Source organism: Triturus cristatus, chromosome 1_1, assembly GCF_964204655.1.
Source record: "Triturus cristatus chromosome 1_1, aTriCri1.1, whole genome shotgun sequence".
Taxonomy (NCBI): domain Eukaryota; kingdom Metazoa; phylum Chordata; class Amphibia; order Caudata; family Salamandridae; genus Triturus; species Triturus cristatus.
This window is the reverse complement of record NC_140579.1, coordinates 892,156,176-892,183,418: the sequence shown is the minus strand read 5'-3', so window position 1 is coordinate 892,183,418 and position 27,243 is coordinate 892,156,176. Positions and strand designations below refer to the sequence as shown.

Below are 27,243 nucleotides of genomic sequence, written 5' to 3'. Positions count from 1 at the left end.
GCTGATTAGTCACGGTATGGAGGTCGAGGCAGCTGAGTGATATTAATCACCACCGAGACTATGACATAAGTGGATCCCAACAGGGCCCATTCAGACCCGCATCTTGAGGAAGGCTGTGGGGAGGGACTATGTTGGGTAACTGTTACGTACCGGAATTAGACCCTGTGGGTGTATGTTGCGGCGAGCCCGGCTGTGCTCTGATGCGCCGGGAATCACGATGAGGCCCACATGGCTGGTTGTGACCTCTCCTTGCTAATAGCCTGCGGCTTGCCGGAGAACTTTATTACTGGGACGCAGGAGTTAGGCAGCCCCGACACCCCCATTTAGAGTTCTCCCCTGACAAACGCAGCGCTAGGCCTGCACACCCTGCCAGCTACTTATCCGTAGCAGATGGCGATGCAAGTTTTCGGCAACCAGCAATGGGGGTTCAGAGCATTGAGAACTTGGGGTGCACATGCCTGCTCACAGTCACCGGAGGCAACAAGCTCCAGACTGCCTGTTACGATGGCGAAGGTGCGGGGTCACGGCATAGGGAGGCCCACACCAGCCGCTCCAATGTTGACCGGCAATCGTGACATAACACAGCAGGGAGCATTTCACAGTAACAAGTTTGAGAAATTTAGTTCTTATGTGCGAAAATTCTAGGGGCGAAAATCTAGCACACAATTTGTAGTCACTGCAACAATGCCCCACAGCCTCGAATCCTGGGCAAACCACTTAACCTCCCCGTGCCTTACAATATGTGAGGTCCTCAGGTTACAGAACTGGTGCTCATGTAAAGTGCTGCTCGGTGACCCGACGTCTCGGGTCGCAGTTTGCTCCATATTAAAACTCTATAAAGAATTTAAGTAAACAAATAGTCGTAGTCCAGCCCGGAGGGCATACTAAGATCCAGTGACCCAGCTGCCCTCAGGTAAGGCAGAGCTAGCACTCAGTGGATACATGCGACCAATGAAATGCAGAGGTTTTTTATGGTTCCAGTCAGGGACCTTAATGTAGGCTGCAATTTTGCACTGGCCATTCGCCATAGCGCAAAGTGAGACTAAAGGCAGCTACTTTGGCTCTGGTGCGTTTAACATGGCATTTTAAGGTTTGAAGCAGGAATGCCTACCCGTGTACCACAGCACATGCGGTAGTAGCAGCTGCCCTTGGTAAACACTTAATTGAGGGCCCCTGTTTAGAGCAGTGTGGGTTTCGATAAAGTCCAGCCCCCCCTTTTATGCCACTTAGGGGAAGGTACTGACAGTGCACGGGCACACCCTTCCAATTTCTAAAATGAGTTTGCATACACTATTCAGAGTGGTGGCGCATTTTCAACATGGCTACACAGCAGCAGCTCACTATTAGTACAGAAATAATAGGTGACCCTCCCACTTAGCAGATAGGAGGCTCTGTTTTACCAGTGAAACCTGCTAGTGATGGTAAGTGTGGAACACATGGCCTAAGCAGCGCATGGGGAAGCTGTGCAGGTAGGCATACCGGGGTCGTTAAGTGTAGCGCTGTGGGCAGTATTCAGACCATTGATGTTAGTTTTGCTCCCACAGGAGAGAGGATCGAACAGAAACCAGTTCTTGGTTGGCACCAACGTGATAAAGGACGGCGTCCTTTGCAAGGACAAGGAGTGGCTCACGACATACAATTAGGGGGCCATCCACGATGGGGGTATTTCAAAGGGTGGTCCAAGCAGACTCATGCATCATGGGTTTAAAGCATCCAAGAAGGATATTAAGGTACCAATTTGAACATGCCCTGAGACCCTAAAGGCGTCGATTGTTCTCAGGACTTCAGCTTTGCGAGTACAAACTCCTGGAGCTGCCCCGGTCCACTGGCCTTCGGTTTATAAGCTTTCATGGCTGCAGCTCCAGGGTTTTCAATTTCTGTTAAGTTCAGGGAAAGCTCTCCAACAGCCAGGTCACATGACCACAGATTATGCGTAGGCAGGTAACGAAAGCACCTTATGTTAGTCAGCGCCAGATACCACCGGGCGAAGGTATTCATTAGTCAGAAGTGGAAATGTGAAAAATGTTGTCCCCACCAGCACAGGAGCTTTATGAATGGGCGCTGTCATTCGCCAGGCTGGGAAGAGGTGGTTAGAGCACAACTGCCCGCAACTACCTGTACAGTTGGCTTCTCTACTTCAGAAGGGGCAAGTGTTGAGTATGTAACTCTTTGTCCTCTTATCCAAGTACATTGGCTAACTTCTTGGCACGTTGGGATACTGTAGCAAAAGTTGTTATGGGACACATAGGCTGGGTGAGGGACGTACTCGAAATATGTTCTTATGCCCAGGGTCTGCCTGCATTGCCACTGGTTAACAGCCCTTCGGTGGGAATTATAATTGCACTCTCACTCTGGTAGTTACAACCCAAAGAGAGGTGCTGCGAAACGCTGAGCTGCATTCGGCACGAGGGCCCTAGTCAAACATCGGCTGGCACCAAATAGACGAATACCATGCACTTGGGTGGGCATCCCTCTGCAACCATGGGTAGGTTTTGGGTCGCCGCAGTAAGACATACTTAACCGCGCTCTAGCCAGGACAGCAGGCGTGTGGTGGTCGTGCCACCTAACAGGGGTGCTGCGGTGTGTAAAAGTTAGTAAACACTGCGTTAGAGCCAATTGGCACCAGGGTATTATTGACCTGGCATTACCTTTATTTCGGAAAAGGGCAAGTAGTTGCATAGAAGGTTCCCCGTCTGTCTCCTACAGACTTGCCTGCCCCCTGGGTTCCCCTGCTATGGGCTGAAGATTGGAGGGGGCACCTTCTGCAACCGGTATCACTAACACGGGGATAGTCAATGCCGGGGTAGATATACCATGAAGGGCATGATTACTACATTGGTTTCCCTAAGTTTTGGGGGTCAAACTAGGTTGGAGCTTTTAATCCACAGTCCTTAGGAAGCACCTCGCATTCCTCCAATCCAAGTAAGGGCAGTTGGCGATAGATAAGTAACAGCAAGGCGGGTACCAGACACCGGCTGGTCAGTGACAGCGGGCCCCGGGGGCACGCGCGCTTCACAAAACCACAGAGCGGCAACCAATCGGGTACCAGGGGGCAAAAACCAAGTAGATAGGTGGAATATATATGTCTCTCTGGCCCTGCAGCTGGGTGGAGGCGGTCCCATCGCAGGGTACGCACAGGTGAAAACGGTGTGCTTCTCAAGGTTCTCATGACCAATACGGTTTGTGGTAGCACACCAAGCTGATTGTTTAAGGTCATCCTGGGCCGCATTTACACAGCCCAGTAGGAGCACTTCAGCTGGGGGTAGCCAGGCCCATTTAGAGGCACACCAGGGGGGAAATGCGGGGCTCCCTAAGGTTCTCATGACCTAGGCGTGTGTGGCATCGCCTGCATCAAATGTTAGGCACCATAGTACAGACTGTGCGCCGGGTATTGAATCAGATTCTCCTGCGGGTATGCCTAGGGGGCTCCCCAGAGGGAGCTGAGCGGGTGATTTTCCCTGCAGGGATAAGGGTTGCAGCGCGAGTGCAGGGAGCAGCTTGGCTCATTGTCACAGTGCGCTTAGTTATGGACATTCCTGTGCGCCTTCATTTGGCAAGCACAGGAACTGTTCAAAGTAAGTTGTTCCTCCTTGCCAGAATAGCCTTAGTAGGCAGGCGGGTCGGGGAGTAGTCACCTAGCAAGTGGGCTGCTATCCCATAGATGGGCACGCTGGCGTTCAGACACATTCGGCGCTAATAGGACGGCAGCTAGGTGAGATCAGCAAATAGATGGGGCTTTGTGAGCCGGGGTGCTGGCATCGCCCCCCGCCCAGACTTGGCTCGGGGCTGAGGCAACTGAAGCAGTGGAACTTTCCCTCATGGGGGTGAATAGTTCTCGGCACAACTTCCCAGGCCTAACGGGTCTTTTGTTTCATCAGGCACTACCTGACCCAAGCTAGCGTCAAGGGCTTTAGAATATAGATGGGGCCATCTATAACCAGAGGGAGGGTTCCCTTTCATCTAGATCGCAGGAAGCTCTAGACAGGAGAGGTTGCAGGTAAGACTATAGCGGTTTTGGTGGGGGCTCTGGCGGCAACTGTGGCCGCCTCCAGAGCTGTGGCGGAGTTACAGGGCGATCTGGAAGCAGGCCGGTACCAAGGGTACCTCTGCACGGCACCATAGGGGGTGCCAGAGCCTAATCCGAGGAGCCTCATGGGAGGGTCCTGGAAGCCGTGTCCGCGCCCCGCTAATCCTTCGGGCGGTTGTGGGCCTTAACAACCGGGGGTTTGCTATGTGACGCTCCGCCCCGGGAAGGGGCGTGAGTAGAAGTTACCAACGGTCATGTGAATCACTTGGACAGCAGAAAAGGCGGGGTTCGCCCCAGTGCTGCCCGGCTCATCAGGCAGGCAGGCGGCCCAGTTGGTTGCCTGCCCTTGGATCGCCCGTAAGATAACCCACCTATTACATAACGGTGTATGTAATAAACCTGCAGCATTTTGTACCCAAACAGTTTGTGTGTGTGTTATTATTGGGTAATGTATTTTGTTGGGGGGGGACTGAGGTGTGCCAATGGTGATACTATGAACTCGCAGGGCAGCAGAAGCACGGGCCTGCTCTGCCCTCGAGGGTCTGAAGGGCTGTCAGGACTGGGGTCAATCGAAAGCGAGGCTCTGATCCGACATGCAAGTGACTCAGCTCCAGCCCAGTGGGCTTTAGAACGCTAGATCTTTTGTCTATGGCCCTGCCTGGGTCAACTTGTTTGAATTAAAGGTGATAACAGGATAAACGGGGGTGGAGATGGCGCGCGGAGGAATGCACGCGGCTCTGCCACGGGTCGTGTTGCGGCAGGCCTCGCGTTCCTCGCCACGGGTTTGGCACAACGTGCCTCACATGCCGCCGCCTCTACCTGCCCGACCGTGGCTGTTGGGCCCTCGGGCCATGGATTTGTCATCCTCTGCGGTCCGGCTGTTTGGGGGCGGTTGTTTGTTTAAAACCAGAGTTATTTCTACCTCGTTAGGTACTGTGGAAGGGTGTGGGCTCACTGAGGCACATGTGGACGGGGGAGGGTGAAGGATCATGGGCCCACAGAGGGATGGAAATATGGGTGGAAAAGGGAAGGGAAGAGAAGAAAAGAAAAGGAAGGGGGAGGGGAGAATTTGATGAAAGAAGGAAAGAAAGATCTGACGAAGTGTGGGGCTGATGTTAAAAAAAATGGTAGATGCAGGTTTCAGGAGAGAGAGATGCAGTGAGCCTGAAATTAAGAGAAGGAAAGATAAAGGGCGAAATAGTTAAGGAAGAAAGGCAAAGGAAGAAATGTGACATGAGAGGGGAGATACAGAAACAGAAAAAAGTGAAAAACTTACGAGAAGGGAGCGAGACTGAAATGTGACATCAGATGTCGTTAGAGCATTACGAGAGCATGTTGTCTTGGAAAGAGTAGGAAACACCTTCTGCATCTTCCCAGCAGGACATTAGTTTGAAAAGAGCCTTGATCGAGGATACAGTCGTGAAGAGAAAGCAGGGAAAAAGGTCATTGTGTATAAAGCAGACATGCACGGTCTGGAACAAACATAAGGGAACTGTGAGTGGAACAGAGAACGCCAGGGTGAAGCTTGAAAACGCCTACTGTTTGCAGTACTTGAGTCTATTTCCTGGGCACACATCCTATCTTGTGCGGAATGTCTGCAAGATTTAGCAGGAGCTCCCAGCCCCTCACTCCCTCCCGCTATCCCCCAAAGCCTCCCACCTACCCCTCACAGCCCCCACCACCCCAAGGCCTCTCAGACATTCTTCAGTGCCTCATTCTCACAGGCTCTTTCACCACTCTTTTCCCGCTTAACCCTCCGCCGCATTCCAGACTTGGAGCAGAAATAATCCCTCTCCTAAACCTGACAAAACATGGACCCCTTCCCTCCGCCACAACCGTGCACTCGGGAGCTGACACTTGTGTAGACCCTTCAACGCCACGGACGCCCCAGCCCCCGGTAGAAAACTTCTGTACGGGGCTGGCACCACCCTACCTCCCCCAACAAAAAAAGTGAAATATGAAAATCCTATAAGGAATTCCTCCGCCATCCAGAGGCAGGATGACGAGATCCGCGGAACAGAGGCAGTAACAGGGGCACAGACGAACTCTTTGAACGTACAGAAAGTTTGGCCTCGGGCATGAGGACAGCAACCATCTGCACGCGTTGCTGCCGGGGGAAACTACTGGGGCCCTCGCGTGCCCTGTCGCCGGAAGAAGCAAGGGGGTCTGAAACAGAGCGGACGGAAGAAGAATAAAGCACTACTTTTAGGCTGAAACAGGCTGAAGCTACCTACCCTCTGCCCGGAGCTGCGGGAAGGGACGGGAGCCACCCTCTGCCCTCCTGCAGAGACTGCTTGAGCTGCAGGAATTAAGAGCTGCAGGCATCGAAGACACCTCCTGGGCTCCTGGACGGCGAAGAGGCTTTCAAGTCGCCATCTGCCCTCTTGCATGGAGGCCGGGGATGCAGGAAAAACTGAAGCACTGCTCTGAGCTGCAGGGCGTTCCCAACTGCAAGAAGTTGGGAGAATACAACAGATTACTGGGGCTCCCTGTCGTGCTGCAGGGAGTCCTGAAGAAACGGGTACCGAAACCATCCCCTGACTTTCTGTATGGGTATCTTTTCCTACCAGAGGGGCGTAAATCCATCCTTTTCCCACCTGCATGGAGCACTGGAGCTGCTGGAAGGGATAGTACTCTTCCCCTGCCCTACTGCGCGGAGTGTTGTAGCTGCAAGAGGGACTGAAGACACCGGCTGTCCTCCTGCAGAGAAAGTTGGAGCTGCAGGAATAGTACGAAGCCACCCACTTTCCTCATGCAGGGAGATATGGAGCTGCAAATTTGCAGCGAAAACTTCAAACGTCCCCCATCAAGGAGTGTGCTGTCTGCAAGAGGGGAGTGAAAACACCATCCGCCCACCTGCAGGGAGTGCTGAAGCTGCCGGAGCGGAGTAGACACCACCTGACCTGCAGGGAGTGCGGGAGCTACTAGATGGGAGTGAAGACACACTTCACTCTCCTACGGGAAGTGGTGAAGCTGCCAGAGGCAAGTGGGGGGCCTATCTGCCCGCATGCAGGGAGTGCGGGAACTGCATGAAGTTAGCTTCATCCATCTTACCTGTAAGTGGTCTATATTTTAAGACGGTCTTGTCTCACCCGAATAGCTCGGAGTCTGAGCCGATCTCCCTAGAATGGTATGAGCTGCAGAAATTGATTACTTAGAACTGTGTGCTGGGCTTCCCTCTGCCGTCTACTGCGCCTTAGATGAGCTCCGTGTGATGTTACTGTACTGACTGGGTGAGCAGGCAGGGGGCCTGGTTTGATTCCTCCTTGGTTTCACTGTATTAGCCTTGAGTCACTGGTGTAATCCTCCGACAGAACTCCTCTACTGTATTGGCCCTGGAGGACAGCCCAGCGCTCTGCTTTGATGAACCGTTCATTTTACTGTCCTTGCCTCGAGCCCTGCCTCTGCACAAAGGCAACGTGGTCCACCACCTTCTGAGTTTATGGTGAAAAGGACTTGTGGATTTACTTGCTTCTGTGTCCCGGTTAGGAGAGGTCCCAAGACTGAGTTACTACCCTCCTTTCTCTTGAATGAATATGGACCGGCTCGGGGAGAAGGCCAGTAAGCTACTGGAGAGGCTCCGGATCACAGACTCTGGGAGTGCCAAGTTCGGCCGTCGGAAGCAAGAACCGCCCGCCAAAGCCACCACCTCCACGGTTACCCCCCAGCCAGACACTGATGCCCCAAGGCAACCGGCCCAGTCCTACCCCGACCCCGAGAAGGCGTCCAGGCCTCCCCTGCTGCGGATGAGTGCCACCCTGCGGCCCGGGGAGTGGCAGTGGGGCCGCAGCGGCTCGGCTGACGAGCCGCCCGAGGGGGGCTACCGCTTCAGCGGCGCCGACAGCGGCTTCCAGGACTGCGGGGTGGTGGTGGCCCGGCGCACGGACGGCCGCAAGCGAGCCTCGCTGGAGGCGCACCGCTACAGCGCCGGGGACTTCGGGGGGGAGTGGGGGCGGCGGTACTCGCAGGATGTGGCTCGCCACAGCACGGGGAGCGACCTGGGCAGCCACCGCTACAGCAAGGAGCACCGCTACAGCACCGGCAGCGAGCTTTCGGCCTACGCCGGCCCGCGGGCCTGCCAGCTCTTCGAGGTCGGCACGGTGGACGAGTGCCCGCCGGCTGGGAGCCAATACCCGACGGCCTACGCCTCCGGGCCCGAGGGGGTCACCAGCCCCCGCTCCAGCTTCGCCAGCGACACCAGCAAGCACTCCAGCCCCAGAACCAGCATCAACATGGACTGCCCCAGCCGGCCCTGCAGCAACCGCACCAGCGGCATCAGCCTGGGCTACGACCAGCGCCACGGCAGCCCGCAGCCCGGCGGCTCCTACTCGCTGAGCCCGGCCGGCTCGGGCCTGGGCGAGGGTAGCGGCGGCCTGGTACCCTACCCGGAGCTGGACGAGGCGCTGCACCGCCTCTGCCACCTGAGGCCCGGAGCCCTGGCCCAGGACAGCCGGCACTCCTACCCGCCGGCGCTGGGTATTGCCGGCCTCCCCGGCTGCGGCCACCCGGAGCCCGCCCAGCCCGTCCGGCGCTCGGTGGCCGGGTACCCGGAGTGCAGCCACGCGCTGCGGTTCTCCACCGGCGCGCAGTACCAGGAGGAGCTGGCCGTGATGCTGCGCGGAGGTGCGAGGCGGGTGTCCGAGGTGCGAGCGGGCCCTGACGGTTTCCAGCAGGTGGCCTCGGCTCAGGTCAGCCCGGTGGCTGCTGGTGCCCAGGAGGTGCCAGGCGCGCACGAGGTGAAAGAGGACTACTTCGGTGAGTGGACTGTTTTCCAGTTAAACTAGGTAATCAGTGAGAAGCGTCACATTCAGCGTTGGCTGTGATAATTTGATCTAGTAAAGCAGATCTCGGTGGCTTACAGAAGCATTGGTAATAATGTAGATACATCGACTCATGTGTCTAAAAAAAACTTGCGGCAAAGACCAGAGGTTCGGCTTTTGTATAGCGAATGCACAGATCAGAAGCACATTCACACAAGTGAGCAGTCAATCGTCCACACACAGCAACTACATAAAGCTGTCACTGCCAGGCCTCCAGGATGCACAGACCAGGCGATATACACGCAGAGTCTTGTGCTTTGAGGAGTACGCAGTGCAATGTTTCTTTACAGACTAGGTATGCCACAGATATCATACTAATGAATCCTTCATGCATACAGAAGTAGTGGAAACACAGGGAACACGTAGGTAACAGTGTGTAATTCTCGGACACAAAAGCAGAGCAAATGCAGCATGCTGAGCAACAGCATAGGCTTTCCACACACACAGCAAACTTACAGTAACAGCAGAGCGAGTCTCTTACACACAACTTCATGCAGTGGCAGTGAAGGCGTACAGCACACACAGGCATCCACTGTAACCTGCATGTATATGAAAGGGCCTTTCTCTTGCACACATACACCAGCTGCGCCATGTGCAGTGGCAGTGCAAGATTTCAGTTCACTAGAAAAAGCTTCAACCACCTATCCTAAGTTGTAAATACAACAAGATGATGGACAGAGCGCTGAAACCTTTCAATCGCTCACCCCAAGTCACAGATCTGGGTTTAATCCATCCTTCTTTTGCCCCCCTATGCCACTCCAATTTAGACCCAGTCATATGCAAATCAGTCTTGACCCCGTTTGCCCTGGGAACAGTCCAGCCCGAACTGCCAGGCCAGGTCCTCCCTGTACCGGAAGCACGCATCTTGTGACCAGTTTCAGGGTATTACCCCTCATCAGCCAGGATAGCTTGAATCCAGTGGCACAGAAAGGACGAGACCCATGTCTGGGCATACCCTTGACCACTTAGAGCGAACATAGAAAACACAACAAGATGATGGACGGAGTGCTGAAACTTTTCAACCACTCGCACCGTCACAGATATCCTAAGTTGCATGCACACAATGGGTAGAACCCAGCTAGTAATGTTACAGGCTTCCCTGACACATCACAGGTGAAGATAGTGATAGTTTCCCTTGCACACAGCAGGCTTTCAGCACGTAGTAGCAATACATGCCCCCCTCACAAACTTAACAGGTAAAGCAGACAGAAGCCGACGGTGGTCAGTGGAAGCTTGTCATATCCACTATAGTTACAGAAGCAACTGCACTGCAAGCTTACCTCGCACACTCCCTGTCAAGCATAATACATGCAGCAGCTCGGTATGCTCTCTTGAAATTCAGAACTGGTGCAACACAAACAACATCAGTGCAAGCTTCCCACCCACGTTGAACAGATACAATATGGACAGGAGTAATGCAGACTTTCTTAATACAGATGGGTACAGTACTGACCGGATCAGTGCAGGATCCCCTCATCCACAGAGGAGGTACAGTCAGCAGCAATGAAAGCCCTCCACTCAGGCAGAACACTAAAAGCATGTGCATGAGCAATCCCCTCCACTTACAACAGTGGTACAGTAAAAGAGCCAGTACCACCGTCCCTCAGAGCAAAGCAGGCATAGTACAGACGGCAGCAGTACAAGCCTACATAGCACACACATCAGGTACAACACTGAAAGCAGCAGTGCAAGCCTCCCTCTCACACAGAGTAGGTACAGTAAGGGCAGCAGCCCGGCAGCATTCATCATACAAACAGAGCAGGTACAAAATGGTCAACATTCCCTTAACACACATGTTCGGTACAGGTAGCAATCACACTTCAGCTCTCACAAAGAACAATTACTGCGTGAGCCAGAGTGGTGAACAGTTTCCCCTTACAAGCCAAACAGCTACAACTAATACTATGCAGCACAAGCGTCCCTTACATACAAAATGGGTAAGGCACATATTGGCGCGTTGTATTAATTCACACATGCCCACCATAGGGCAGATGCGGCAGCAGTGCAAGCGTACTTCACTTACTGTACCCCTAGAACAAAACAGCGTTGTATTCATTCACACATGAATACCATAGAGCAGGGGCGGTGGCGGTGCAAGCTTCCTTCACTAACTGCAGCTAGAACACGACAGCTTTGTATTCATTCACACATGCATACTATAGAGCAGAGGCGCCAGCAGTGGTGCAAGCTTCCTTCACTATCAGTGCAGCTAGAGCACGCTAGCATTGTATTCATTCACACATGCATACCATACAGCAGAGGTGGCAGCAGCTCACGCTTCCTTTGCTTACCTTGCAGCTAGAACAAAGTAGTGTTGTATTAATTCACACATGCATACAATGGAGCCGAGGTGGCAGCAGCACAAGTTTACATCACTAACTGTGCACCTAGAACGCGGTAGCATTGTTCTCATTCACACATGCATACCATAGACCAGAGGCAGCAGCAGCGCAAGCTTCTTTCACTAACTGTGGAGCTTGAGCACACTAGCATTGTATTCACTCACACATGCATACCAGAGAGCAGAGGCGTCAGAGTAAGCTTCCCTCACTAACTGTGCTGCCAGAACAGTGTTGTATGCATTCACACATGCATACCACAGAGCAGAGGCAGCAGCAGCACAAGCTTCCTTCACTAACAGTGCAGCTAGAACACAGCAGCGTTGTATTCATTTACACATGCATACCATAAGGCAGAGGAGGCGGCAGCGCAAGCTTCCCTCACTAACTGTGCTGCTAGAACACGCTAGCATTGTATTCATTCACACATGCAAACCACAGAGCAGAGGCAGCTGCACCACTAGCTTCCTTCACTAACTGTACCCCTAGGACACAGCAGCAGTGTATTCATTCGCACATGCATACCATAAAGCAGAGGCGGCAGCAGCGCAAGCTTCCTTCACTAACTGTACCCCTAGAACACAGCAGCATTTTATTCATTTACACATGCATACCATAAGGCAGAGGCGGCAGAAGCACAAGCGTCCCTCACTAACTGTTCTGCTAGAACAAGCTAGCATTGTATTCATTCACATATGTCTACCATAGAGCACAGGCAGCAGCAGCACAAGCTTTCTTCACTAACAGTGCAGCTAGAACACAGCAGCGTTGTATTCATGCACACATGCATACCATAGAGCAGAGGCGGCAGCAGCACACGCTTCCTTCACTAACAGTGCAGCTAGAACACAGCAGCGTTGTATTCATTTACACATGCATACCATAAGGCAGAGGAGGCGGCAGCGCAAGCTTCCCTCACTAACTGTGCTGCTAGAACACGCTAGCATTGTATTCATTCACACATGCATACCACAGAGCAGAGGCAGCTGCACCACTAGCTTCCTTCACTAAGTGTACCCCTAGGACACAGCAGCAGTGTATTCATTCGCACATGCATACCATAAAGCAGAGGCGGCAGCAGCGCAAGCTTCCTTCACTAACTGTACCCCTAGAACACAGCAGCATTTTATTCATTTACACATGCATACCATAAGGCAGAGGCGGCAGCAGCACAAGCGTCCCTCACTAACTGTTCTGCTAGAACAAGCTAGCATTGTATTCATTCACACATGCATACCATAGAGCACAGGCAGCAGCAGCACAAGCTTTCTTCACTAACAGTGCAGCTAGAACACAGCAGTGTTGTATTCATGCACACATGCATACCATAGAGCAGAGGCGGCAGCAGCACAAGCTTCCTTAACTAACAGTGCAGCTAGGACACAGCAGCGTTGTATTCATTTACACATGCATACCATAGGGCAGAGGAGGCGGCAGCGCAAGCTTCCCTCACTAACTGTGCTGCTAGAACACTCTAGCATTGTATTCATTCACACATGCAAACCACAGAGCAGAGGCAGCTGCACCACTAGCTTCCTTCACTAACTGTACCCCTAGGACAAAGCAGCAGTGTATTCATTCGCACATGCATACCATAAAGCAGAGGCGGCAGCAGCGCAAGCTTCCTTCACTAACTGTACCCCTAGAACACAGCAGCATTTTATTCATTTACACATGCATACCATAAGGCAGAGGCGGCAGCAGCACAAGCGGCCCTCACTAACTGTTCTGCTAGAACAAGCTAGCATTGTATTCATTCACACATGTCTACCATAGAGCACAGGCAGCAGCAGCACAAGCTTTCTTCACTAACAGTGCAGCTAGAACACAGCAGCGTTGTATTCATGCACACATGCATACCATAGAGCAGAGGCAGCAGCAACACAAGCTTCCTTCACTAACTATGTAGCTAGAACGTGGTAGCATTGTATTTATTCACACATGTCTACCATAGAGCAGAGGCAGCGCAAGCTTCCTTCACTAACTGTGCAGCTGGAATGCGGTAGCGTTGTATTCATTCGCACATGCATACCATAGAGCAGTGCAGCAGCAGTGCAAGCTTCCTTCACTAACTGTGTAGCTAGAACACACTAGCATTGTATTTATTCACACATGTCTACCATAGAGCAGAGGCAGCGCAAGCTTCTTTCACTAACTGCGCAGCTAGAACACGGTAGCATTGTATTTATTCACACATGCATACTATAGATCACAGGCAGCAGCAGTGCAAGCTTCCTCCACTAACTGTGCAGCTAGAACGCAGTAGCATTATATTCATTCACACTTGCATACCATAGAGCAGAGGCGTCAGAGTAAGCTTCCCTCACTAACTGTGCAGCCAGAACACAGTGTTGTATTCATTCGCACATGCATTCCATAGAGCAGAGGCTGCAGCAGCGTGAGCTTCCTTCACTGACTGTACCCCTAGAACACAGCAGCATTCTATTCATTTACACATGAATACCATAAGGCAGAGTCGGCAGCAGCGCAAGCGCCCCTCACTAACTGTGCAGCTAGAACATGCTAGCTTTGTATTCATTCACACATGTCTACCATAGAGCACAGCCAGCAGGGGCACACACTTCCTTCACTAACAGTGCAGCTAGAACATAGCAGCGTTGTATTTATTCACACATAAAGACAGCAGCAGTGCAAGCTTCCTTCACTAACTATGCAGCTGGAACCCGGTAACATTGTATTTATTCACACGTCTACCATAGAGCAAAGGCAGCGCAAGCTTCTTTCACTAACTGCGCAGCTAGAACACAGTAGTGTTGTATTCATTCACACATACATACCATAGACCAGCAGCAGTGCAAGCTTCCTTCACTAACTGTGCAGCTAGAGCACGCTAGCATTGTATTCATTCACACATGTCTTCCATAGAGCAGAGTGTAACTGCAACAAATGATGGACGGAATGCTGAATGATTCAAACATTGTCCCCCAATCAAGAGATCTGGGTTAAATCCATAGTTCTTTTGCCCACTACGCCACCCCAGTTTGGACCCAGCCATAAGCAAATCAGTCTTGACCCTGTGCCTCATGGGAACAGTCCAGACCGAACTGCCAAGCCAGGTCCTCCCTGGACCGGAAACAAGCAGTCCGAGCGCCCCCAATCCCCGCCCCTCGGAACAGCTGCAGTGCAAGGAGTTCATACAAAGTCAAAGGGAAGTGCTGCCAACTCCTTTTCGGCTCGTAGTTTGGGCAGCATTAAAGCAGGCCTCCCTCCAGAACAGACAAAAGCTTTGCAAGCCTCTCTTACATACAAAACAGGTACAGTGTGGGCAGCAGAAAGGCAAAAAGACAATGCATCTCATACAGCAGCGTCAGAGCCTTCGCTCTCCCACACACCACCCATTTAGTGCTGGCAACACCAGTACAAGTTTCACTCACACAGCATCAACAACACAAAGTGCAATCGACACGCACAAAACTGGAAGTGATCTACCAGTAATGCACGCTTGCATCATGCAGACTGGTTCTACCAGCCTTGCAAGCTTCCCTTTGACACACGGAAGCACCAGTGCAAGCTTCCTTCATCCACCAAGTCAGTGAGAGCGGACTTTGAAGCTGTGTGGGCAAGTGTAGGCAATATGGAGAGAACATGAGTGTTTTGCTCTGGTTATGAAAGATCGCTGTGGAAGTGCTGGCTACAGGGTAGGCGTTTTAGTGGCACTTTGGAATATTGTTGCAGCCATTGCCGCGGGGCATTGTGGGAGAGCCTGAGTCAGCCAGCCCTGCGGATGGATGTCAGTTAGCTAGGGGAGTGTAGACTTGCTTAGTCGGACAGAAAAGCGTAGGCGCTAGTGGTGCAGATCAGAGCCTCCGAATCCCCTCTACTTCCACGGACGGTATGATTTCACAGTCACACACACATACACACATCACACGCTGGTGGGGCCCATTACACCAACATTCACCCTAAATCACTCTATCCGCGCCCAGTAAAGGGGAAACACCTTTCACATCCCAGAAGCCTCTATCTAATCTGCCTGTAATTTGAGGTCAATGCGACCAGCTAGTTGCTATAGATCTAACAAAATACATTTCAAAGAATACACAATAAAATCAATAAACATGACCAGAAATAATCACCCGAGACAGAAATTCAAACAGATTGTTCATTTATCTAAAATTTCAAGAAAAGCCAATTAAATGCAAATTCATTTTTTTCTCATATTTACCTATTCTGTCTAAATGTCAGATCCTAAGTCAGAATCGGTCCTCTGTAGAAGAATAATAGTTTTCTGCCGTCATGTAGAGTCATCGTCCTCTCCGTCAGCATAGGGACCTCGCATCATCAGCTCGGGAAGAAGTGGCGCTAGACCTCTCTAGTCTACTATTATTTATACTAAAATTTACATTCTATAAAGTTAAATTTCTTTGTTCAGAACGGATGAATGGCGGAAATAATGTCATCTTGGTACTTTTTCGATATTCTGCGAGATTTTCTCACGCATAGATTGTCCCAAATAATGAATAGCAGAATTGAACGTCCATGACTAATTCGATACTTTTACGGATGTCTCTACTAGGTGAATTTGTTTCAATAGTGAGTTCATAACAAGTTCGTATAACTTTTTCCGTCTTCCAGGGGCTCTTGGCAGATGTCCCGGACTTGTCATCATGCTTATGGCTTTTCAGTTCATCGGAGGTGCAAGGTCATAGGCAGAGCGAAGCCTTTTTGTAAATTTCCATCTACTCGAGTGCAGGCTGTAGATGGCAGCCATTTTCGGGTAGGCCACATTGGACAACTTAAGCAAAAATAAACATAAAACAGAATTACTGCACGGAAATGATTATACAGTGTTATTCCCCTGCTAATACCCTTATGTGTATTTATCTAGCCATTTGCGACATCAAAAGCCATTAATGCCTATTAATTTAAAGCGCAAACACCATAACATCACATAAGCAACATTGATTTCTGTCAGTTTGCTCACCAACTTAGTTCACTTATTATTGTAGCCATGCAATAGCATTCCCACGTGTAATTCTCTTGTTAATAAGGTTGATTAGACAACATTTGACAAACTTTTAATACTTAATAATTAATCAGTAGTACTTTTAGTTATAACATGCAAAAGTGAAACAGGTATTCGGTTTTAAAATAAAAACCCTGCTCCATCCATTCCCCCTTTGGTGATATATAATCACCACAAAAATCAAAACCCCCCCCCAAAAAAATAATCAATTAAGATTCCCCTTTTGGAAGAATTCAAAATATCTTCTTGTTCTTTTTCATGTTTCTAAACCCTAGTTTCCATCTCATCTTCCTTTTTAGTTTCTATATACATGCTTTGTCTTAGCTCTTCTAGTTCTATTTCTTGTGGATCTCTTTCTGGTTTCTTTTGTCTCCTTTTAACATTTTCTTTTGTGATTTTCTTTTTATTTCTTCTATATCTACAACACATACATCCTAATCTAAGGATCAATAATGCAACAATTGCACATGTTAATGGAAATAATATTTTACCAAATATGGTACTACCTATTTTAGCTACAAAGTTTTTGATAGCAATCATCTTATTAGCCATTTTAGTCCAGATACTTTCAGCTTCCAGTGGTACTAATTCTTCATGCAAATCAGTAATATTTTTGATATAGACTTTTAGATCTTTACTTTCGTCAGGAATGTAAGTGCAACATTGTTGAACTTTCAACATTCCACAGACTCCACCCTCTTTTGCCAAAAGAATGTCAAGGGCAAGTCGATTTTGCATTGCCATAGCACGCAAAGCAACCATTTCTGTATTAACCAAAAGAAAGCCTCCAGCGGTGCTTGTTGACAAGCGATCCACCACTGTTGACAGCTTCCGAATGCCAAATGCATTCAAAGAAATTCCCACTGCTGGAATTAAAGCTCCAAAAATATCCCCTACAATTTCTGTCCATGTTTCTCTTCTATAACGTGTTAATGTGTTAGAATGTTCAGCATCATCTACTCTATCCATGTGAAAAATCTTTGGAAAGACCAGGCCAACATAACATGTACCAAACCAATGGTCACGCAAACGGTAATAAGCCTTGTTCCCACAAATATAATACACTCCCGGAAAAACTGGATCTTCTCCTCCTCTAAATCCACATCCGGTTGCAATAAAGTATGTATCATGGCACTCACTAGTCCCTATGAAATAATAATCATATTGGGATCTCTTCCTGGTAATGCACATTTTTCCTTTCTGTGGGGCATCTATAGCCATAGTTGGACTGGCTCCATTTTTCAACTCCTTTTCTTTCTCAATATCCCTCATTGTATCACTCATTTTATGCCCTTCTGCTTTCTTGTGCATGTTCAATCTTTTTCTCTCAACCATGTCTAGAAAATTCTTCTCTTCTCCCTTCAAACTGCAAGTTAAATTATTTCTAAAAACATATTCTAAGGTTAATTCTTTGGTTTCTAGAAAAATCTCACCTAAAGTGTTAGCATCCTTTGCAGGATTCAGTGCTTTATTCATAGGCAATTGCCCAAGAATATTATCTATATTAGACATATTGTAATCTAATTTCCCTAACTGATAAAATATACTAATCAACACACTACAGGAAATTCCATACGTAGCCGGAAGATGATGATAAGTCACTCCTTCCGAAACAGAGGCAGGTAACTGCATGCAGACGTAGCAATCCCTTACTTCCATTGTCTTTAGGTACTCGTACAACAATTTAGAAAAAACATTGCTAGAAAAATCGTTAATTGACCTATCTTTATGTATATGTACAATACTAGTTCTAGTTGGAACTACCTTTAATGGACTCTTCCCTATATTAGTCTTGTTCTCAGTATGACCTTCTAAAGTGTCTATAGTGACTCTAAATGAAATCAGTAGAGCAAGCACGCTCCAAAGCAGCATTAATAAACTTGTACAGCAGCAGCACATCTTGCACCATATTTTCAGAAAGGTACATCTACTTTTATTCTCAGTGTTAGCCATTTTGTTAATTTGACCGTGTCTTTTGACTTAGCCTCTTCTACTCCTCTACTGAACTTTTAAGGGCAGCAAGTACCCAACAGATTATAACAATCTACTAATTTTTAGTATTTCGTCTTCTTCTCTTCTCCAAGTGAATATTCCTTGGATTTACTCAATTTGGATTTTCATCACTTTTCACTGTCTCTTCATCATCATCAAACTGTATCAGGTCCTGAATATCCGTCTCTTCTCCAATGTCGGACAAGATAACTCTCAGAATTCCCACAGCTTCTTCTTCAGCAACCTCCTTCAGTAAAGCCTCCTCTGGACTTCCTTGGCTGTCTGCCTCTTCCCCTTGTTCAGGCAGTGCCACATACGTCCATTCCGGTGACTTGTACCTCTGGTTTGGTTTCCTTATTCTTTGGTTCTCTCAGGTATCTTTGCTTCTTCTTCTTCTTTAGTTGGATTTTGACTTGACACTTCGTTCACTTGTTCAGCTTTCGAAGAGTTAACTCGTGTCAGTCTATACCTCAGTCTCTTTATCTTATTTGGCCAAAGATCTCCTTTAGCATTTCTCTTTTGCTTTCCTTCTTTATTGTTTCTTTCTCCAAGCCAAGTTCTCTTTCTCAGAACTCGTCCTCCATGTATCTCATTATCACTTTCATCAGACTCTGTTTCAGTTGCTTCTGGTTCGTTAACAGCTTCCTTTTCTCCAACAACTTCTTTTTCTCCAACAGTCTCTTTTCCCACCACTTGAGATTTCCCTACTTCTGTCCCTCCTCGGGTCTCCGACACGCAATCTTCTTGCTGTCTACTTGTCCCTTCACCTAGCTTGTTGTTGATCTTCCCTACACCTCCTCGGGGTTTTTCTGCAATCTGTCCCTCTCTGTCTTTGTCTGTCCCTTTTTCTTCAATATTTATCTCAGGTGGAACTTGTCCAATTTCCTCATGTGATTCAGGTGTCTCTTCTGTTGGAATGTTCTTTTCTTTTCTTTCTTTCTTTTTGTGTTGGTCACTGTCAATTGGAACCTCAGGCAATTCTTCTGAGTCTGAACTCGCTTCTGCAGTTTGCACTGTTCTCTTCAGAACCTCTTCTGGTGGGATGAAAATTTCTCTTGACTCAGTTTCCCCACTTTCAGGATTCTTTTTCCTTCTTACTGCCTCACTGTCTGCATCGTTACTGGAATCTGATTCTTCAAAGTATTCTTTTCCAGTACCATCTCGTGGATTTGGAACTCTCAGTGTGTGGCTTGCATGTATCCAATTCTTCACACCAGCGCACTTCACAGCAGTCGTCGTGGTCAAAATGACTTGTCTTGGCCTTCCCCACCTTGGAACCAGGCAATTCCTTCTTCTGTGGACTTTTATTCTTACCCAGTCCCCTGGGCTTAGATCATGGGCTGGTTTCTTTTCAAGTGTGGTGGCGTCTTCTCCAACCTGGTGAAACACAGAATGAACTGCGTCAGCCAGGCCTTTGCAGTAATCCAAAATCATGTCATCAGTTATAGTCATCAGCTTGTTCACTGGTACATATGCATGCCTCATAGCACGTCCCATGATAATTTCATGTGGACTCAAACCTGTTGTTCTGTCTGGAGTAGACCTAATGGTCATTAGGACTAGAGGCAAGACATCGAGCCATTTCATTCCTGTGGCCAAGCACATTCTGCCAATTCTATTTTTGATAGTACCGTTCATCTGCTCAACTACCCCTGAAGCCTCTGGTCGGTAGGCACAATGCAACTTCTGCTGTACACTTAATGCTTCACAAATTAGACCCATGATTTCATTATAAAAATGTCCTCCTCTGTCTGATTCAATGGTTACTGGGAACCCGTACCTTGAGATGAACTCTCTTAACAGTAATTTGGCCACTGTTATCCCATCATTTCTTCTTGTTGGGTATGCCTCCACCCACCTTGAGAACAAACAGACCACCACCAGGACATACCTCAATCTGTTGACTGGGGGCATTTCAATGAAGTCTATCTGCATTCTTGTGAAGGGCCCTCCCTCCCTGCCTATTGTCCCTAGGCTCACCACTGTTTTCTTTCCAGGATTGAATTGCTGACATATCAGACATCTCTGGCAGAGACTTTCTGCTATCAGTCTAAACTTTGGACTGTACCAGGTTTGCTTAAAGGCTCTTATCATAGCATCCCTCCCCAAGTGTCCTTGGCCATGATACATCCTTGCCATTGTTGACAACATGCTGTTTGGCATGACTGGTCTTCCATCCCTATAGACCCACACATGATCTTTTTCTCTAGGTGCACAACCTACCTTCACCCAATCTCTCATTTCATCATCTTCTGCCTCATCCTGCAGCTGTTTTACTTCTTCCCATGTCCCCACTTCATTAGTAAACATTAATGAACAAGAAGACATTTCCCGTTCTTTACTCCTGTTAATTGAGTGATTGTTTCTGGCACAATATTGTGCAATGTCATTGGCAAACTTGTTACCCATTGTTACAAAATCGTCACCATGACCATGAGCAGCACATTTTACAACTGCTAGTTCTTTAGGCAGCTGTATCGCCTCTAGCAGTTTTCCAACCACTTCAGCATTCTTTATGGGAGTTCCACTTGAGGTCAAGAAACCTCTTTGTAGCCATAGCTGGCCAAAATCATGGACAACTCCGAAGCCATACTGGCTGTCAGTCATCACAGTCACTCTCACACTCCTCCCAATCTTGCATGCTTTTGTCAGTGCCTCTAATTCTGCCACCTGAGCGGATTTAACTCCTTTCAAAGGTGATGCTTCCACAACTTCCGAGACTTTGCACACAGCATATGCAGCACTCAACACTCCTTCCTCTGTTCTCAGACAAGATCCATCCACAAACAACACATGATCACTCTCAGGCAGTGGTAGATCTCTTATGTCTGGCCTTGGCTTTGTACAGTAATCAAGTACATCCAGGCAATCATGATCAACATCATTTCTCACTCCCACACATTCAGCATCAGGCAACAGTGTCGCTGGATTCACATTTACGCATCTCTCCAGGCTTACATTGGTTGCACCAAGAATGACTTTCTCATATTTAGCCAGCCGACTATGAGACATGAACTGTGTCCTGCTCCTTGTTAAAAGGATTGCCACATCATGAGGTACGAATACCCGTACAGGGTATCCCATTATGATTCCCTCACTTTGTTCCAGACTTTTACAGGTAGCAGCTACTGCTTTTAGGCAACCTGGCAAACCCACAGCTACTGGGTCAAGAGTTGCTGAGAAATATGCAATTGGCCTCCTCAGACGTCCATGTTTCTGGATTAACACTGAAAGTGCACATCCATTTCTCTAACTACAGTACAGCTCAAATTCCTTTTCATAATCAGGCATTCCTAGGGCAGGAGCTTCACATAGTCTGTCTTTTAACTCTTTGAATGCAGCCATTTCTTCTGGGTTTAGTTCTAATGGGTCTTTCACCTCACTTTTAGTCAATTTGATCAATGGTTTGGCAATCAGGGAAAAATTACTTATCCACTGACGACAGTAACCCACCATTCCCAGGAACATTCTCACCTCTCTTTGTGTCATTGGGGCTCTCATTCCTCTAATGATTTTGATCCTGTCAATGGTTACTTTTCTCAGGCCTTTCTCAATATTATGTCCCAGATACTGGACTTCTTTCTTACAGGACTGCAATTTGGCTGGAGAGACCTTTAACCCTCCATCTGCCAAGTGATTCAGTAATGCAATGGTATCTACTTCACAAGCTTCACGTGTTTTTGATGCCACAAGTAGGTCATCAATATATTGGACCAAGACTGAATTTTCAGGCATTGTCAGACTTTCCAGAGATTTCTTTAGCAATTGATTAAATATTGAAGGGCTCTCTGTATACCCCTGTGGAATTCGGTACCATGCCAAAATCCGTTCTCCAAATCTAAAATAAAATATTGGATGGCTGTCATGATGCAATGGGATTGAAAAGAAAGCATGACACAAATCAATTACCGTGTACCATTCTGCATCATGGGGAATCTGATACAAAATCACTGATGGATTTGGCACAATAGGACAACATGGCACAACAATCTTGTTAATCTTTCTCAAATCCTGTACTATTCTGAACTTTCCATTAGGTTTCTTCAGTCCCATTATCGGTGAATTACATGGGCTGCTCAATATTTCTCTTAACACCCCTTGCTGGATCATTTTCTCAATTAAGGGTGTTATTCCTTCAATTATTTCAGGTGTCAATATGTATTGCGGTATGTTTGGGTAAACCACTCCCTCTTTTACAGTAATCTTTACTGGATCTACATTTCTCATCAGACCCACATCTTCTCCAGTAAAATCCCAAACTGCTGCTTTCACTGTCTGTTTCAACTCTGGGGGTAATGCATCAGGATTAAATATTGCATATGTTCCCAAAGCCTCACATTCTCTGTTATCCATGGTCATTCTGTATAGCACATCCTCATCAGGTGTCTCAAAGGTTATACCATCTGGAGTACAGAAAATAGTGCAATTCATCTTGCACAGCAGATCCCTGCCTAGCAAGTTCACAGGACTTGTGTCACACACCACGAATCGGTGCATATCTGAAAATTTCCCTATTCTAACCCTTACTGGTTCAGTAAGTAGTGTTTTGATCTGTGTGTTAGACACACCAACCACTTGGATTGCTTCGTCCGAGAGAGGAAGATTCTTTATATCAGCTGACCTGACAGTTGATCTCGTGGCCCCAGTGTCAACTAGGAAAGTGATACTTTCACCATTAATTTTCCCATCTACAAAAGGTCCTGCCTGGTCTATTTCTAGAGTTGCGCCAAGTACGCACTCCTCCTCCTCTCTTCGGCACCGTCAGAAGTCTCCCTCAGAGTCACTTCCCTCATTTTTCAGCCAGTACTGAGATACAGCGCTTGCGCGTTTTGGTTTGATTACCTGCTCTTCATCGTAGAACCCCGATTCTTGGCTGTACTTCTGGGATCCTTTTCTCTGTGGCAAGGGTGGTTTTGGCACCTGATTCTGCTGCTTATCAGCCTTCTGCTGTTGCCGATGCTGACCACACCCCTCACTCTGCACCTGCGAATTCAATGATGAATTATCGTCGTTAGTAGACGGTGGATTCTTACACTTGGATTTCCAGTGCCCCAATTTTCCACAGTTGTGGCAGGGGAACTTTTTCTTTGCTTCTTCAATTTTTCCTTTTCCTGGACCAAACCTGGGTTTATTTCCTGGGTTATTTGCCTGTTCAACCAGCTGAGCTTCCTGTCTTTCTGCAACTTTCACCTGTGCCCACATTGCCTTTTCTTTTAGCTTTCTCTGCTTTGCCTCAATCTCATCACTGAAGTATTTTGCATGTCTCAAAATCTCATCAATCTTCTTACTCTGCCAGTCCACGGTGTGCTGCCGTATCATTTTACTGATTTCAGGCCGCAAACCGTACACAAATCTATACACAAAATGACTCAGATCCTTGTCACCCAGGTGTTCATCTCCACTGAACTGCTTAAAAGCTAGTATCAGTCTTTCATAGTAAGCATGGACTGATTCTTTCAATTCTTGATGTGTTCGGTCTATTTTAACCCAGTCTGTCTCCTTGGGGGGTACTTTATTTTTCAAAAAGGCCATAACCTGCTCGTACTTCTTCATTACCTCTGGGTCTGGAGCTCCTGTTTTTGGATCTCTCGGGTATTCCTTAGTGGGCCAGTCTATAACTATTTTACATTCTGCCCACAGGTCTGCTGGTACAATTATATCACACAGACTATTTAGGTCAATCCACAGTACTTTTGACAGTTTTACAAATCTGTCGACCTGTCTGTACCACTCAACAGGCTTTTCCCTTAGTCGGGGAAAATCATTCGTAAATGATAAAATATCCTGTCTGGTCCATGGGACATGTACATACCCACCTCCTGGAATCTCTCTCATGGGGTAAGCTGTTACTGCCTTCTCTTTTTCTTTCAGGGGAAATGCCGAGTAAGTTCTATCCACCCCATCCTCCCGCTTTCGATACCATCTGTCTTTCCATCTTTTTACATCTCCCCATTTCTTCAACAAGGCAATCATTTCCTTTCGGCCTGCATTGTTCAGATTCTCAATATCCTTGTCTGAAAAATCCACTCGGTAAGACTTCTGTAAAGCTTTCACCTTATCCATGTCAATTCCCAATTCACTGGCTATTCCTTTCAACCTGTCGTGTATGTTCTTTGCTCTCCATGTGATACTTTTACACAGGAAGAGGATCTCCCCTTCCTGATAATCCTTCAGTGTTTCTGTAGGTATGGTTCCTACTATCAACTCTTCCATTTCCATACGTAGCCTAGCTACATCAATTCCCTGTGACTCTTTCTCCTTTTTCTGTAATGTTTTCAGCCAATCATTCAAATCCTCAGCAGTTATCACAGATTTTTCCGCACCCCCTGATTCTGTCACCCTTTGCGGTTCCAAAATTGATCCTCTGTTCCCTTCCATACATCCAGAATTCAAACTTGAGTTAGTCTGCACACTCATTTCCCCTCCACATATGGTATGTCTCCACTGATTTTCTCCTGTTCTCCTCTGTGTTTCTCCCGCTCTCATTTCTGCCTGTTCCGGAGGTACAATCAGTCTATTGCCCACATGGCACCGTCAAACCACTTTCGCCCGTCCCAAAAATCGGCATAACCGGGCCTATTGTCGCAGGCACTGTAACAGCCTCAAGATTTTTAGTCAGTTCCCTGATTTTCTCTGTTAGTTCAGAAGTAGTTCTCGCTAGTTCTCTGGTCTTTTCATCTTCAAGTTCATTCTCTCTTTCTCTCTCTCTCTCTTTCTCTCTCTCTCTCTCTCTCTCTCTCTCTCTCTCTCTCTCTCTCTTTCTCTCTCTCTTTCTCTCTCTCTTTCTCTATCTCTTTCTCTATCTCTCTCTCTCTCTCTCTCTCTCTCTCTCTCTCTTTCTCTTTCCGCCAGAGAACAACTGCTTTTCAACTCGGGGGCTGTAGCCTCTGTCTTTATAATCCGCAGGGTGTTTCTCATTGGGGTAACTGCTGTTCCTACCTCCGGTTCTCGTCTATACGGGGGTGGTCTTTTACAGAGCATGTCCTCTAGGACATCATCATCAGACTCATTTGCCCCATATCTTCTGGTCTCTACATTATGTTCTTTCTCTGTACACTTTCTCCCTCCTGATTCCTCTGCCATTCTTACAGGATATAATCCCTCGGTCATACTGGCATCACGCCATCGTCTCATTCGGTCATGATGGGTTTCACGATCATATTTCCGCCCAAACATGTACCTATAACTACCTCCACTCCTCTGTTTTTCTCGTTTCGTCTTCCCATTCAGTCAACGCCTCAAACTGCGTCGGCCTAGGCCGAGGCTCTAGATTCATCATCTGCTCACGTAAGTTCCTCAGTATGGCCAGATTAAATGAACCATGTTCTGGGAACGCTAATACTCCATCGTCTTTGGTGTACTTCACCCAGTTATCCAACTAAATACAGGTATGATACCCATATTTTGCAACCATGAAGGATGCCGGGGTTCTTGTCGGGGGCAATAACTGTCCTTCCCTTGTCACTATGTCTTTATCCTTGTCAAACTAGGTTTTAACCTTACTAAACAAGGATTTTTTCTTCTGTTCCTCAGCATGGTAATACATCTTTCTTATTTTCCACCAGCTGTTTACTCTTTCTACAACTGTACGATCTTTTGTCCAATTGCAGCGCGACTCACACCAACGCACCAATCCTGGAGCGTCTACGTCACTTACTCAGTCTGCGAATCCCAGCGCAACTCACACTAACGCACCAATCCTGGAGCGTCTACGTCACCCTGTATATCTCCCAATCCTAGTGCGGCGTACACTAGCACACCAATCTCTGCGCTTCCACCGTTCTAACCCACTGTCCAATCACAGCACGGTCTCCCTGACGTCAGCAGTTGCTGCAGTCGCTTCTGCTCCTGTCTTCTGTCTCTTTCGTCTACCCCTCCTTTACAAGACTACTTGGTAGACTTTGTTTCAATTTCTTCGAGTCCGTTAGTTACAACATACAAACATCTCCATTGTCTGCTTCGCTAGCCACAGAACAGCAAAAGACCTTTCCCACGAGAATTCTGCCTTTCCCGAGAGCAGCGCTTGCCTCTGCCCTACTACAGAATCGTTACTTCCGTTGATAATGTAGCACATCCCTCTACTTTACCCTTCTAACAAGCACCAATTAACTGTTTCCCTCCGGAATGTTCCTAAGAGTTTCACAATTAACCAGAATGCCTTCTCATTCACGCTCTTACACACCAGAAACTGTAGTACATTCACACAGAATTCTGTCTTTCCCGAGAACAGCGAACAGTCTGTCCTACTACAGAACTATATCACATGTTAACAAAGCAGCGCTTACCTCTGCCCTGTCCTTCTAACAAGCTCCGAGAATACCTATTACTTCTCCAGCGGTAAGCTTTAACAGAATACCTTACGGATCCCTGGGACTTAAGACCAGAGTTTCACAGATAACCTTTGCTATCATATACACTTCTCTCACACAGAAATACGTTTCTAATGGCAACACACGGCGATGCTACTTTATCGAACCCAGACAATGCGACGCGCAACTTCAATTGTCACACGTTTTCCCCTGTCTGCATACAGGGCCAACAATCCCGCCTTTTTCCGAGAGCAACACTCCATCTGCTCTAGTACGGAACTGTCACCGACTCCCTACACACCAGAAGCCGTTCACAATACATAGAACTCAACACGACTTCAACATATAGTGTTAGTACAAATATCAATCAATAATCAACAAGCCTATATACACGCAATTTCGCCAGATCAAGACAATAGCTAACCATCATTCTGCTACCAAGAAACTGGTGCAGACCAGAGCCTCCGAATCACCTCTACTTCCACGGACGGTATGATTTCACAGTCACCCACACATACACACATCCACGCTGGTGGGGCCCATTACACCAACATTCACCCTAAATCACTCTATCCGCGCCCAGTAAAGGGGAAACACCTTTCACATCTCAGAAGCCTCTATCCAATCTGCCTGTAATTTGAGGTCAATGCGACCAGCTAGTTGCTATAGATCTAACAAAATACATTTCAAAGAATACACAATAAAATCAATAAACATGACCAGAAATAATCACCCGAGACAGAAATTCAAACAGATTGTTCATTTATCT

At 47.8% G+C, this 27,243-nt stretch overlaps 1 protein-coding gene across 1 annotated transcript in view; it reads left to right on the top strand.

The window, feature by feature from the left end:
* Positions 1–5,864: 5,864 nt before the first annotated feature.
* The window catches only part of AJUBA (ajuba LIM protein), a 241,080-nt gene continuing 219,701 nt past the window's right edge, over positions 5,865–27,243 (top strand). Inside the window, exon 1 of the mRNA XM_085650699.1 lies at positions 5,865–8,782. Within this exon, the coding sequence (XP_085506825.1) occupies positions 7,558–8,782 (1,225 nt within the window). The 5' untranslated portion in view covers positions 5,865–7,557. The remainder of the gene's footprint in view (positions 8,783–27,243) is intronic.